The sequence below is a fragment of the Hyperolius riggenbachi genome, chromosome 8 (assembly GCF_040937935.1).
Source record: "Hyperolius riggenbachi isolate aHypRig1 chromosome 8, aHypRig1.pri, whole genome shotgun sequence".
In the NCBI taxonomy this organism is placed as follows: domain Eukaryota; kingdom Metazoa; phylum Chordata; class Amphibia; order Anura; family Hyperoliidae; genus Hyperolius; species Hyperolius riggenbachi.
In genome coordinates this window covers 129,637,416-129,653,589 of record NC_090653.1, presented here as the reverse complement: position 1 = coordinate 129,653,589, position 16,174 = coordinate 129,637,416, and the positions used below count along the sequence as shown (strand labels likewise).

Sequence of the window (16,174 nt, the reverse complement as noted above, 5' to 3'; positions counted from 1 at the left end):
GGCCAGGGTTTTTTGAAAGGATCATTCTTTCTTTATAATTAGGATATTTAAAGGTCTTCTTTCTAGGTGGGAATTTTATAAATGGTCTCCCACCCGGTTCAAAATAGGATGGACGCCCCCTGTGTTGGGGATATCCTGGGTTCATATATGATAAGTTCCCTGTATTATAGATGGGTCTATATTGAGAAGAAATTCTTGGGGGATAGAACCTGGGTGCTAATTTGATTGACATCAAGGGAGGTATATTTGATTGTCCCTTGGGTTTCAGGACACCAACAGGGGGTGGGGGCACAGGGTCAGGTCTAGAATTGGCCGCGTCATAACTAGGATCTAATCCCAAGTTTTGGGGATCCTTTGTACCAATTTTCCATGCCCTATTCTGTCCCCTATTATAATCTGCCTGATCCCTAGCAAACTTCTCCATCTTCCGGTCATAAATTTCCTTTTCAAGATGGCGCAGTCTGCCCGAGATCCTGCAGTCCCAGGAGGCAAAGAAGGGATCTCCTTTGTATGGTGCGAGTACACTACGCAAGAGTTCCATATCAGACTCAACAAACATAGATCAAACATCATGAAAGGGGAACCTAAACATGGGGTATCGAGTCATTTCAATACAGTTCATAACAAAGATTTTAACCTGTTGAGGGCCATAATTATAGAACAAGTGTGCCATCCAAACAAATATGAGCGATATAGGGTTTTATGCAGACGGGAGTCCTTTTGGATCCTAAAACTGGGTACCCTCGAACCTGGCGGCCTAAACAAATGTTTAGAAGAAATGGGCCACTTCCAGCCCACAGTACACTGATCTCCATAATAATTTTCTATCCTTGTCTTTTTGTCCCTTTCCCTATATCCTCCTTCTCTTTAAAAATATTCCTTCTGTAAGTCCTCTCCTTTTCCCTCCCCCCCCCCCCCTGTCCTCTATTAGTTGGATGTATATTACATCTAGAGCTGGGATTAGATGAACGTAGACCTGAGTTGTATAGACTGGATTAGAGCCATATGAAGTGGTTGGGTATGACTGAGATTGATCTATAGGTAGAAATGTGCATGTTTTGTATATATCTCTGTAAATGTGATGTTATGGCCAGTGGGTCTTGTGTGAGGGCATGGAAGACCCCATTTATTCTTGGATTCCCTGTTTATCTATAGAGAATATGTTGAATTTAATGTAATACTGAAATCGCTTAGTGTGTTCCTTTTGGAGATATATTGTACTATCTCCTCCCTCTTAGACTCTTCTACTAGGAAGATTACGTCTTTCCCCACTACTATGTACATGGGGATCCCCGCCCCACACAGAACTGATTGGCTGATCTTTTATGAGCTTTCTGTATAAAATGAAGCTGTTCTGTCAAATATATATAAGACTTGAAAAAGCGGAGGTTGATCCTCCGTGAAAAGCGTTGTCTATTTTTAAATAAAAACCTTTTTAATCCCAATTGCCTTTTGGTGGCGTTATCCCTGCGCCAGACTACCGCTATCCCCCACTCCTAGACGCCGCTCGCACTAGTGCTGCTAGGTGAGCGTGCGTCCTTGTAGCCCTAGCTACCACCAGGAAGTGCGTGCAAGAGTGACGTCACGTCCACCCCGCTCGATGGGAGAGCTCTGGTCCCCGGCTCGGCAGAGAGGGACCTACGCTGACCGTGGCTTAAGCACGCTGTGCTAGCCAAATTGGAACTAGGTGAGACCTGTCCTAGAAGTGTGGTTAACTATTGTCACTCGAAGGCTTAGAGCGCCCCTCTCCTTTTTTCTTTTAAGAGAATATTAGGAGCAACACCACCATGAAGTCCAAAGAACACACCAGACAGGTCAGGGATAAAGTTATTGAGAAATTTAAAGCATGCCTAGGCTACAAAAAGATTTCCAAAGCCTTGAACATCCCACGGAGCACTGTTCAAGCGATCATTCAGAAATGGAAAGAGTATGGCACAACTGTAAATCTACCAAGACAAGGACGTCCACCTAAACTCACAGGCCGAACAAAGAGAGCGCTGATCAGAAATGCAGTCAAGAAACCCATGGTGACTCTAGACGAGCTGCAGAGTTCTACAGCTCAGGTGGGGGAATCTGTCCATAGGAAAACTATTAGTTGTGCACTGCACAAAGTTGGCCTTTATGGAAGAGTGGCAAGAAGAAAGCCATTTTTAACAGAAAAGCAAAAGCCATTTTTAACAGAAGTCCGCAGTTTGCCACAAGCTATGTGGGGGACACAGAAAACATGTGGAAGAAGGTGCTCTGGTCAGTAGAGACCAAAATTGAACCTTTTGGCCAAAATGCAAAAACGCTATGTGTGGCGGAAAACACTGCACATCACTCTGAACACACCATCCCCACTGTCAAATATGGTGATGGCAGCATCATGCTCTGGGGGTGCTTCTCTTCAGCAGGGACAGGGAAGCTGGTCAGAGTTGATGGGAAGATGGATGGAGCCAAATACAGGGCAATCTTTGAAGAAAACCTCTTGGAGTCTGCAAAAGACTTGAGACTGGGGCAGAGGTTCACCTTCCAGCAGGAAAACGACCCTAAACATAAAGCCAGGGCAACAATGGAATGGTTTAAAACAAAACATATCCATGTGTTAGAATTGCCCAGTCAAAGTCCAGATCTAAATCTAATCGAGAATCTGTGGCAAGATCTGAAAACTGCGGTTCACAAACGCTGTGCATCTAATCTGACTGAGCTGGGACTGTTTTGCAAAGAAGAATGGGCAAGGATTTCAGTCTCTAGATGTGCAAAGCTGGTAGAGACATACCCTAAAAGACTGGCAGCTGTAATTGCAGCAAAAGGTGATTCTACAAAGTATTGAATCAGGGGGCTGAATAATTACACACACCCCACTTTGCAGTTATTTGTAAAAAAAAATTTGGAATCATGTATGAGTTTCGTTCCACTTCTCACGTGTACACCACTTTGTATTTGTCTTTCACGTGGAATTCTAATAAAATTGATTCATGTTTGTGGCAGTAATGTGACTAAATGTGGAAAACTTCAAGGGGGCCGAATTATTTTGCAAACCACTGTATGTGACTGCGTTGCTCTGCATTGCAGAGCTCACCCCAATCATTGAAAAAGAATAAGACAGCACTATGCTGTGGACTAAAATGCATGCAGCAGGGTGTTGTGACAACACTACTGCGCAACACATAAGTGAAAATATCAAACAGTGCAGTCTATACACTTCAGATGTACTTGTGTACTACTCACTAAGGGCCGGTTTACCCTATTCAGCAGGTGTAAATGGATCCTATGTAAAGCATAAGATCAATTTACACTTGCCACTTAAACAGAGCAGAAGCGGGAAGAATAGCAGAGTGTACATTACCCAACCAGAATGATTTTTCCGGACACTGCAAATGCTGCGGAAGCCCATGGAATCAGTGCAAGCCTATGGGAAGGGACAGTGACGTTTCTCACTAGGCTGTTTTCCCCTTCTTCCTACTCTACTCAACTGTCTTCTGTGGCTTCAGTCATCTCTGGTCCTCAGTCACCGAGACAAGCACTGGTATTTGTCCAACAGAGCTCTAATTGGATTGCAAAAGACCAACAGGAAGCCTCCCTAGCACCAGGGAGATTTTTCATTGGTTCACCAAATGGTGGACCAGTGAGGATCCTCCATTGCTAAGTGATACGTCAATGGATGCTACAACAGGCCACGGCATATCTGCTCAGGATACGCTGTCAGTGCACCATTATATACATATTGTGAGCTGATCCTGGCCTAAGATGGGGAAAGCATAAATCTGGCCTTGTTAGCATGAGTACAGCAGTAGCAACTTTATCAGATCTGTGTCTGGAAATAAGAAAATAAGGAATACTTCCATTGGTTTGAAGTTTCCATGGTCATCTAAAAAAGCTCTAAGCATCTTGATCCTCTCCTGATCACAAGATAAACATATCACAGTGCTCACTAGACGCGTAGTTTGATACCTCAGTCATACAATAGTTTCATACAAAAGATCATTCCATAAACATCAGTGTTTTGAACCAAAATAGACCTTATTTTATAGAATTACGTCAGTGTCAGGTAATAGCTATAAAAATTGCTTCCAAACAAAGCAATATGTTTCACATAAAATTACACCACTTTTGACTGTTTTTTTTTCTGAGACAAGAGCACTCCATGAATTGATTTTCTCTGATATTCTGCTGGCTTGTAGTTAATGCCCCCTGTGGGCAGACAGACCACGCCTGCACTGAACCCACTACCACCGAGGTCTATACCAGATCAGTGAGGCCAATGGTCGTACAGAGACCTAAAGTAATCTTCTGTGATTGTTTCAGGCCGCAGTATGACTTTGTACAGTCATCTATAACCCAAATGCCATGGCTGAATAGTAATTGGCCAGGGTTTGATTATGTTAGCCGAATGCATTGCATTTACATTTGTTGCACCCTTCACTTCCTGAATCTCTATTACACGCCATTTTCCCTTAGCCAAGTGATGTGAGCACGTGTGCCATCCGTTAACTATAATAATCCCATTAGCTATTAGATTGGGTGACTATAGGCTAATCTACTATAATGCAGGTATGGCATGCTGGCATATCATATATACAGTGGTAGAGGCTTAATGGAAGGTGGCTGCACCTTTGTTTGTGAATATAGCTATTCAACAGTCCTGCGTTGTTAGCCAGTTTATAGATCACTCCTTATGAATAATTAGCACTAAAATGTTTTAGATTTTCTGTAAACGAAAAGTTCCAGCTGACAAATCTGGCATGTAACAGGAAATGCACTGTCCAATAAGGAAGGACAGGAGTTGTACTTTGAACACCGTGTACCGTAGTCAAAAAATATTAATCTGACAATCACAGTGAGGTTAAAGACATGAGGCAAAAAGCTGGCATCACATGAAACCCACAGCGGAACGGGCTTCCTCTTGTCATGCTCTGACTGCAATCGCTGTTGGTTAATACAGTTTTAGATCGACTAATACAAAAATAAATATTTGCAAAAATATGAATTTCCCAACCAGACCTACAGATATAAATACACAAATTGTGCTTTTAGGTAAAATCTTCCTCTTCAGGCTCAGTTCTTTAGAGAGGGGTTTCTGTTTTCAGTGTTCTTTTGCCTGAGCAGTTTGTGGAGCTCCTGCAGCTCTCGCGGCCTCAGACTCTGATCCACTCCCGGTATCAGCTGGTAGCTCAGTGGTGACACAATATAACCATTCCGATAGAGGAAGTATCGCTTGCAGCATTCAAACGTGCTGAACATCAGTCCATAATATGGGAAAATCTGTTCAGAAATGTCAAAGATAAACATGTAAAGTAGTTATCACTAATCAGTCACTGGAGATTTCTGCATCCCCAAGAGATAAATACAGATTGCACTGCCAGCCTTCCTCTGTAAACTGCTCCTTAAAGGATACCTGAAGTGACGTGTGACATGATGAGATAGACATGTGTATGTACAGTGCCTAGCACACAAATAACTAGGCTGTGTTCCTTTTTTTCCTTTCTCTGCCTGAAAGAGTTAAATTTCAGGAATGCAAGTGTCTGACTCAGTCCTGACTTAAGGTGGCCATACATGGTACAATTTTTTCATCCAATCTTATCAATTCTATGTAGTATAAGGGAACTGCCTAAATTATCCTTCCAGTATATTCACTTAATTTACCCTTATTTCTTACTACATTACCCTCATTTCTTACTACATAGAAATGGTAAGATTGTATGAAAAAATGGTACCACGTATGGCCACCATTAGACAGGAAGTGACTACAGTGTGACCCTCACTGATAATAAATTACCCTTTTTTCCCTCTTTCTTGCTCTCAGAAGCCATTTTCTGCTAGGAAAGGGTTTTATAGTTGGAATTTCTTATCAGTGAGGGTCACACTGTAGTCACTTCCTGTCTGAGTCAGGACTGAGTCAGCCACTTACATACCTGATATTTAACTCTTTCAGGCAGAGAAAGAAAAAAACGGAACACAGCATAGTTAGTGTGTTAGGCACTGTACATACACATGTCTATCTTATCATGTCACATGTCACTTCGGGTATCCTTTAATGTGGACCTGAACTCTTGCACAGGACACAAGGAAAACAGAGAAATGCACCCTGCGTATTTTTAGATAGAACAGCCTGTCTAAAGGGGCCCATATACTGGTCGATTTCAGCCATCGATCGATTCTTTCAAATCAGCTGATTGATCGATTTGCGGACGATTTCGATCGGTTTGATCTGACTGGATAGAAAATCTAGGTCGATCTGCTGCTGGCAGCAGATAGATGGCCCATACAGTTGCATTGGATCTAATGCTGGGAATACACGGTTCGTTTTGAACAGTATCGAGCCACTCGATAGATTGCGGCGCCCAGATCGATTCCCGCTCGTCCCCGCGGGTGGCTTCTTATCTTCTTTTCGTTTTTTACTATTGTCCTGCACGCGGTTTCAAGCGGGGAATCGATCCGGCGGGGTATCAGACAGGTTGGAAATTATCAATCGAGCCATCAGCGGCTCGATTACACGGTTCAAAACGAACCGTGTATTCCCAGCATAATGGTCCAATAATGCATTTAGATCGATTTCCAATAGATTTAATTTTGAAATCGATTAGCAATCTGTTCCTAGTGTGTGGTACACGTCAGATAGATTCCTGTCAGATTCTACTTGACAGGCATCTGACAGAAATCTATCTGATGGTCGAATCTGTTGCAAATCTATCAGTGTATGGCCACCTTAATTCCCCCCATATGTAAGTAATCACAAGTGTAATCTGATCTCTCAGCTGCTTCAGCACAGTCAGACACAGCTGATATGTAAACACAGGATGTTAATCCTTTGTCTGCTTCCATGAAACCAGGAAGTAGACGCACTGCAGTTTTTTTGCAGGAGTTCTGAAAACTGTAATGCCTGGTTAACACCATGCAATTTCCCGTCAGACAGGTCAAATCGATTATTTCCAACAGGTCTGATCTGATTGCCGATGGTTTTTCTGATCAATTCTCCAATCATTTCTATACAGAAATCAATCAGTAAAACGATTGGAAATCAGTTTGGACCTGTTGGAAATAATCAATTCAACCACTCTACTTGAGGGGAAATTACATGGTGTGTACCAGGCTTTACAAAAAAAGGTTTTATTTAAAGGTTATTCCACTTGAGGGATACAATATTTTTTAAACCCCATAGCACTACATTAGCAAGAACTTTACAAATCACAAATGCTGCTAGTGGGTCCCAGGCCTAACGGAGGAAATTACATCACAGAATCAGAAGCACTAAAGATGGGGGAACGTTAGGAACCATTTTCTTTTTTTTTTTTTAACTTTAGAAATTCACAAAAATCAGACTGTGGACAGTACAGCACATAGGTCATATATGTACAACTAGTATATATCTTCTGATTTATGGGTTTCTTTGTCCCTCTTAACTATGGCTTATGATCTAGCTTTAAAGTGCTGGCGTTTTTTTTAAAGAGGAACTCAACTACTATGATGATCTAGGGCAAGAAAAACAATAAGCAATTCACAGGGACAAGAAGAAGAAAAAAAACATTACCTTCAGTAAATTTGCAGTCAGTCCATTCCAAAGGCTCAGGACACCTTTTATCTTTACAATTTGTTTAAAACAATCAAAAACTCCATTAAAATGGACATCGACACCCCCGCAGTGAGGAAGGACGTGGCTTTGTGCCTGTAAAAGACAGACAGATGAATACATTTACATTCAATGGATAAACTAGAAGACTAAAATCAATTTTTATCAGGGCTTGCACAAACAGGATACTGACTATTAGGAAATGCATGGGAAGGTTTCAATGTGCATGCCAAAGTCCATTGCTCCAATCATCTGTACTAAACCTACGCACCATAAACCATCTATAAATAGTAACCACCTTGTACATTTAGGTTTGTCTAAGCTAAGCACATAAGAGCAATTTATAAATGGGTACATGTTGGTCTGCAAGATCTACAGTTTTCAAGGGTAGTACAAGGCTTGAACCAGGCCTAACTCACATGAGCATGTTATTGTCTATGTCGGGGATTTCCAACCTATGTGCTTTTACACAAAAGCACTTTTCACAGCTTTCCTCCCTGCTCATATTTTTCCATTAGAGACCCCAGTCCTACTAGAAAAGCACACTGTACACAAATATAAAGACAAGCGTCTGGGCAGATCATCTCTCTGATCAAAATCTGATTGGGGAGAACTGCCCATACACCGCATGCCAATTCCTAATGGATTTCAACATGAAATCTCCAATAGCCATCTGCAAGTAGTTTGTATGTTCTCCCTGTGTCTGCTGTTTCCTCGCACATCCCAAAAACATACAGATAAGTTAATTGGCTTCCCCCTAAATTGGCCCTAGACTACGATACATACACTACATGATACATACATAGACATATGACTACGGTAGGGACTAGATTGCGAGCCCCTCTGAAGAAGTTAGTGACAAGACAATATACTCGGTACAGCGCTGCATAATATGTCAGTGCTATATAAATACTTAAAATAAATATTACATGTTGGTAATCCTTAAACTGTTTCTTTACTCTAAATACACCTCTATGGCACCGCAGCTGTCCTTGGTAGGCTTGGGGCCCCATATAAAACTCACATCAGGGCCCCAAGCTCTTTAGTTGTACCATTGGATGTGTAGTTTGAAAAACATCACCAATACTGATTGATATCTATTTAATAAAATGCACAGAAACATGAAACACAAGGGAGAGGTCCCTGCCCTTGTAAGCTTACAATCTAGAGCAGGAGTGGGCAAACTTCAATCCGCAGGCCGCATCCAGCCTGCCTATGCAGGGCTGGGATCCAGCTTCTCTCTTCCTCCCTCCCTGCAGAGTTGCGAGAGGAGCTTATGACAGGCTCACCCAGCAGCTTGAGTTGGCAATTTCCATGGCAGCAGCTACATCATGTGACCCGCCATCATGGTACGCCGCTGCAGCCATGGTGATAAGCGCTGGAAGCTGCCGATTGAGCCCATCATATGCTCTGCTCACACTATGCATAATAGAGAGAACTGTTATACTGGGTGCACACCTGTGTTATTCAACTGGGAAGGGGGCTGCTATACTGGGAGCACACCTACCTTATTTAACTGGAGAGGGGACTGCTATGCTGGCAGCACATTACTTTATTTGATTGGGGAGGGGGTACACCTGACTTATCTAACTGGGGAGCAGGTTGCAAATATTGGGGGTACATCTAGCCAATTAAACTGGGGATGTGGCTACTATACTGAGTGCACACCTGGCTAATTAAACTGGGGAGGGGGCTGACCTAGCCATCTATACTGGGAGGGGGGGGGGGGGTGTCTAAAACTTTGGGCTCACCCAGCTGTACTGGGGGACCTTCAGGCACACCTGGCTACCTATACTGCTGCCTATATTTCGGGCACATCTGGTTACCATTTAGTTGGGGGTGGGAAGGGAACCACTGGCGCCAGGAAAGCACTTACGTCTGAGGTAACATTTGCTGCACTTATGTGTGGGGTAATGTATGTGTATTTCACATGAGCCTTCAGAACTGCCTTAATTCTTCGTTGCATTCCTCATATTTTGGTTCATGTTGGCACGATAGCATCAGGCACATCCATGATGCCAATCTGCTCTTCCACCACATGCTGCTTCTTATACTGGGCATACACGAGTCAATCCAGGGGCCGATTAGCCACTGAATCGATCCCCGCTCGTCAGCGTGTGCATCGATTCCCCGCTCGTCCCCGCCAGCGCTTCTTAACACCTGCTCGATTCACCGCTATTATCCGCCTGCGGGGATCGAGCGCGGAATCGATCCCTGCGGTGAGCGGACACGTCGGATATTATCAATCGAGCCATCAGGCTCGATTGATAATCCTCCCCTCGACGCCGTGTATGCCCAGCATTATGTGTGCTTGTGTTTTAGGAGAAAACCCAGGCCTACTGTCTTTGCAACACAATTTTACATTACAGTTAGCTCTTCCCCAAATCCTGTCATAACCACACACATTTTTTTTGCATGCCACACTCACTATCCTGGTCTGGCCTCTCGGCCAAACTTGAGAACGCCATGTGGCCCTAGAGTCAAAAAGTTTGCCTACCCCTGATCCTACAGCCCTCCGTACTACAAGACATTGTTCCATCCGCTTTGAAAAAATAAAATAAAATTCAAGCCCAGCAGTAAATAGAAGGTGTGCAGCACATGTTTTGCACAGCAATAGTATATTAGTATTATTTTTAGTATATCCTGTGTATGCAATGCAGTACTTACTGGCTTTCCCTTCAGTACAAGTAAATGACTGCTGTACGACGCCCAGAACAGGTAATTCCGGTTTCAAACCAGAAGGACACAGACACATAGGACACACACACACACCAAGATAACAACCTGGAGTAAATGATCATATACTCTCCCATGCACAGTGAACTGTAAAGCACTAAATTATTTCTTGAAAGATGGACCTCTCTTTACAAAGCAGGGCATATGTTACAAATACAGTGTGAATAAATCTAGCTGTACAAAGTGTAAAGGCACGCACCCACTACAACTGTTACTGCAATTTTTGCGATGAGCTGCAGTTTTTTTTTAGCTATGAGCAATTATTTCCGCGATCTCGTGACATGGGTACAGGCGCGCGTTTACAGGAACGATATCTAGAAAGACACAGCAATAACGACCATCACGGCTTATTGGATCTCTAAGATAATCAACAACTCCTGCGCAAAGTACCACAATCTTTTGACCTCTCGTTTGTGCGGTCATGTGAAAACATTTTTTCTTTAAACAAATCCAGAAAGAGCTTAAGGTAGCCATGCATCGAGTGCTTAAGTGATAGATTTTATTGGGCAATCAACTACAGTGCGGTTGATCGAAAGTCAATTGAATACTGGCTCACACGCTACAAGTGATATCCTATGCAATTTACCTTCACCAATCCATCTGAACAATGTTGTGCCTCCAAAAATCAATCCTTTGTCGATCAAAATCATGTAAACCGTAGCAGATACCTTTACAATTGATTGATCTCTTCCATCCTGCTTGACAAATTGATGTGATTCACCTAGATGTCAGTCACTGTCGATTGTTCCAGTATGCAAAAACTCAATCGATAAAATAATCGAGTCAGAGGGTCTATCGGGCTGCCAAATCTCTAGATGTATGGCCACTTTTACAGGGTCACTTATGTTTTTCCATGATCTATAGCAGTGGTCCTCAAACGAAGGCCCGCAGGCCGAATACGGCCCCTTGAGGCTTTTTTACCGGCCCGCACACAAAAAATGTATTACTTATAGAGGTGGTCTGCTGCATCTCTAAACATTGGAGGCCCGCATATAGAATAGCAGTTCTGGCACCAAACTTCCACATGGAAGCCGCAAAGCAGTCATTTGCTGGCTTCAGGGTTGTACTATAGGCTTTTGCAGGCCATTGGGATACATTATGGCTCACATATGACTTGCTATGTTAGGGTCGCGATATCTGCACATGCTGTGTTGGTGGCATAATAGCTGCACATGCTGTGTTATTGGCATATTAGCTGCACATGCTATGTTGGAGGGCATACTACCTGCACATGCTGTGTTGATGGCATAAGATCTGTACTTGCTGAGTTGGGGGCATACTATCTGCACATGCTGTGTTGGGGGCATACTATCTGTACTTGCTGAGTTGGGGGCATACTATCTGCACATGCTGTGTTGGGGTCATACTATCTGCACATGCTGTGTTGGGGTCATACTATCTGCACATGCTGTGTTGATGGCATAATATCTGTACTTGCTGAGGTGGCGGCATACTATCTGCACATGCTGTGTTGGGGGCATACTATCTGCACATGCTGTGTTGGGGGCATACTATCTGCACATGCTGTGTTGGGGGCATACTATCTGCACATGCTGTGTTGGGGGCATACTATCTGCACATGCTGTGTTGGGGGCATACTATCTGCACATGCTGTGTTGGGGGCATACTATCTGCACATGCTGTGTTGGGGGCATACTATCTGCACATGCTGTGTTGGGGGCATACTATCTGCACATGCTGAGTTGGGGGCATAATATCTGTACTTGCTGAGTTGGGGGCATACTATCTGCACATGCTGTGTTGACGGCATAATATCTGTACTTGCTGAGTTGGGGGCAAAACAACATGGTTAAATGGGAGACATGAGGGCTGTCCATGTTAAAAGGCCCTGTCTACAATACCTAGGCTCAATGTAATGTTTTTCTACATCATTTCATGTATACTCCCCCCCCCCCCCCCCCCCCAGCAGTCTGAAGTATGTTGACCCGGCCCTTAACCAAAAAAAAAAAAAAGTATGGGGACCCCGATCTATAGTGGTCATACTATCTGCACATGCTGTGTTGATGGCATAATATCTGTACTTGCTGAGTTGGGGTCATACTATCTGCACATGCTGTGTTGGGGTCATACTATCTGCACATGCTGTGTTGATGGCATAATATCTGCACATGCTGTGTTGGGGGCATACTATCTGCACATGCTGTGTTGGGGGCATACTATCTGCACATGCTGTGTTGGGGGCATACTATCTGCACATGCTGTGTTGGGGCAAAACAACATGGTTAAATGGGAGACATGAGGGCTGTCCATGTTAAAAGGCCCTGTCTACAATACCTAGGCTCAATGTAATGTTTTTCTACATCATTTCATGTATACTCCCCCCCCCCCCCCCCCAGCAGTCTGAAGTATGTTGACCCGGCCCTTAACCAAAAAAAAAAAAAAGTATGGGGACCCCGATCTATAGTGGTCATACTATCTGCACATGCTGTGTTGATGGCATAATATCTGTACTTGCTGAGTTGGGGTCATACTATCTGCACATGCTGTGTTGGGGTCATACTATCTGCACATGCTGTGTTGATGGCATAATATCTGCACATGCTGTGTTGGGGGCATACTATCTGCACATGCTGTGTTGGGGGCATACTATCTGCACATGCTGTGTTGGGGGCATACTATCTGCACATGCTGTGTTGGGGGCAAAACAACATGGTTAAATGGGAGACAATCAATGTGATAGCCCCACCGGACTATCATTGCATTTGTGTCATGATGCAATGATTATGTCCCTTGTGACACGACGGGCAAAGTCTGAAAGGACCCTAAATGAATATCTCTAACAGGAATAATGTATCACCTAAGTAAAAAAAAACTCTCAAAATGATTCATATATACAGATTCCTATACATTGTGTACTGGCAGCATCTTGCAAATATGTTATTCCATAACATTTATCAACAGACCCGCAAACTGCACTTGTAAAACAAAAAGTACTGCTTTGGCCTCTTTCACACTGACCCGTTGCTTTGTAACAGACAATATAATCACACTGCAAATGTGACTACCGTATATTGTAATGGAACGTTTACATCTGTGAGTTACCGGTGTGGTGGAATCCATTGGAATAATGCTGTGTGGTACTTGACAATGTGAGTGTTTACAACGAAGTATACTTTTCATGCACTGCATGGGCCGCATCCAATGTTTCCCCACCATTGTTTTGCGACCGTTGTTACAGGATGTGCAAAACACCACACTAGTACCAAAGTATTTCAAAGATTAGTCACTGTGTAATGTGGACAGTTTTAGTGCAGCTGATGTGTCCACTAATTTTCATTTATTCATATGGCAGACATTCTAATGGAATATTGCTGTCAAAGGGTATATTCTAGGACCTGCCTGATTATATGACTACCGTTACTAGAGATGCAGTCCCCAGAGATTATTGTATTCCAAAGTAACACACAAAGGTTCCCCAACACGATACACATCTTTGCCACCATCATCATAACTTTTTTTCCAGGGATTTGCCTGTGTAGGGTGGTTAATTATAGACTGCAAAGTCACTGTCCAAATATATACAATTGATATATAACGATGGTTCCCCAGAATGAAATGGCAGACAATTAAGAATTGCATTTACTCTCGCCCTGAGGAAGCCGGTTATACCAGCAAAACAAGGTCAGCAGTTTGGAGCAATGCCTGCTATCATGAATACAACTCATTTCCGTGAAGTGGATTATACTCTGGGAGGCCTTCTTTAAACTTTACCAGCAATTACCTGGCTACAATTTGAGACACGTTCTGGCTTCCAATTCAGCCCTATACTATCACTTTTCACAGTTTTGCATTAACAAGCAAATTTACCTTTATTGGGATGAAACAAATATCAATTAAAGATGAACTCCACTGAAAATAAAGTAATCAACAAAAGTGCTTAATTTTTGCAATAATTATGTATAAACTAGTAGACCTAAGCCTGTTTAAAAACGGGCTCTAGGTCTGTGTTGAAATCCCGCCTCCCTCTCCTCCCTTCTCATCCTCCTGTGACCGCCGCACAGTCACCGCGCATGCGTGCCTGCCTCTTCTGGCCCCGTCCTCCCTCAGCTCTCCTCACTCTCTGCGTCCCTCCCTGCACATGCGCCGTAGCGCAAAACACGACACACACACACACACGAAGTGCAGGGCTGGGATGCAGAGACAAAGGTGTTTTATTATAGAGGATGATTTAGTCAGCGATTGCGCATTGTAAAATCTTTCCTCTCCCTAATTTACATTCTGACATTTATTACATGGTGTTATTTTTTACTGCTGGCGGGTGATGTCTGCGGAAGCAACTGCTGCTTGCTTTGTTGGCAGTTGGAAACAGCTGATATTTCCCACAATTCAACAAGGCTCCCACAGTGTGACGTCAGAACCTTGGTCCTGACATCACACTGTGGGAGGGGTTTCACCACAATATCAGCCATAGAGCCCCCGATCAGTTTGTGAAAAGGAAAACATTTCTCGTGGTAAAGGGGGTATCGGCTACTTATTGGGATGGAGTTCAATTCTTGGTCACGGTTTCACTTTAAATTATCTAGGCTGTTTGAACAACAATTCCCTGGACAGTTATGACTGCCAAACACTAGTCAGATTTGGAGGACTGCTTTGCTGGCAATAATTAACCTTCACATGCAGATCCCTGGGCTGTGCTGCTGGTGACAATTGGATGTGTGCAATATGGTTAGGAGTCCTCCGCTTTTTGGAACCACAGAATGCAATCATGACTGAATTGCACCTCTGGCAATAGCATAATCAGACAGGTCGTGTAATATTGTTCAGACATTTGAAGTGAGAGGGATATGGAGGCTGCCATATTTATTATAATGCAGATTGCCTGGCTGTCTCACTGATCCTCTGCCTGTAAAGCCCCGTCTACACGAGGCGATCCACCGGCTCGATTAGCCGCCGGATCGCCTCTTCCGCATCCCCGCACGTACCCGCCGCGTCCCCGCTCGCCCGCGCGTCGGATTCGATCCGCCCTCGTCCCCGCGCTTAGCTTCCTCTCGATTCCCTGCCATTGTCCCCTCGTGGGGAACGAGCAGGGAATCGGCGGCGGCAAAATCGGACCTGACGGATCTTCTCAATCGAGCCGCATCAGCGCCTCGGCTGATAAGGAACATCGCTCCGTGTAGACGGAGCTTAATACTTTTAGCATGCAGATCAGACATTTTACTGACATCTGCATGGATTTTAAGTATGCTTGTTTCAGGTGTGTGGTTCAGACATTACTGATGCAGTAGGCAACTGGTATTGTTTAAAAGGAAATACATTTGGAAGCCTCCATAGCCTTCCCACTTCTGATGGGGAGGTCCCCCATTACCATAAGCGTTCTGTGCAAGTGTGGTTCATTCTTTCGAGTACCAGGCCTGCGCAGAACGTTCATGGTGACAGGCGCGTGAGCAAGCCAGGCGCACGAACCGGCCGTGCATGTCCAGTTGCACACGACTCCCAGCGAAGTCGCACACTACCGGAGCCACCAGTGGGAGAACAGAGGGGACCCAGAGGACGCCGAGGGACCTTGCGGGCTACGGTGGCTGGAGGAAGCCCAAGGCATTTTTATCCTCTGTTCAGGGTCCCTTTAATTGACATTCCTGATATTTGCTCTGCGTGAAAGGAAGAGCAGCCTGGCTCTCTAAAAAGTGCAATGTGACGTTCCAGAGCACTGGGATACTCATGTTTACAACAGAGTCAAACTAGATATTCTGAAGACAGAACAAAAGTTGTTTAGGCGATACCTTTAATGACTAACTTTACAAGATTTCTTTGCAAGCTTTCAAAACGAAGTCTCTTCTTCAGGCATGATCATTGCTACTAGAAGAGTGATTAAGGTTCCTATTAGTATGACAAGTTATCTGGGTAAACACAGTTGTTGTTACTCCCACA

General features: G+C 43.9%; 1 protein-coding gene across 1 annotated transcript in view; it reads right to left on the bottom strand.

Annotated features, from left to right (window-relative positions):
• Window positions 1–3,981: 3,981 nt before the first annotated feature.
• Window positions 3,982–16,174, bottom strand: part of SLC25A43 (solute carrier family 25 member 43) — a 68,361-nt gene continuing 56,168 nt past the window's right edge. Inside the window, exons 4-5 of the mRNA XM_068251083.1 lie at window positions 7,511–7,645; window positions 3,982–5,244 (exon numbers count right to left, since the gene is read on the bottom strand). Of these exons, the coding sequence (XP_068107184.1) occupies window positions 5,038–5,244; window positions 7,511–7,645 (342 nt within the window). The 3' untranslated portion in view covers window positions 3,982–5,037. The remainder of the gene's footprint in view (window positions 5,245–7,510; window positions 7,646–16,174) is intronic.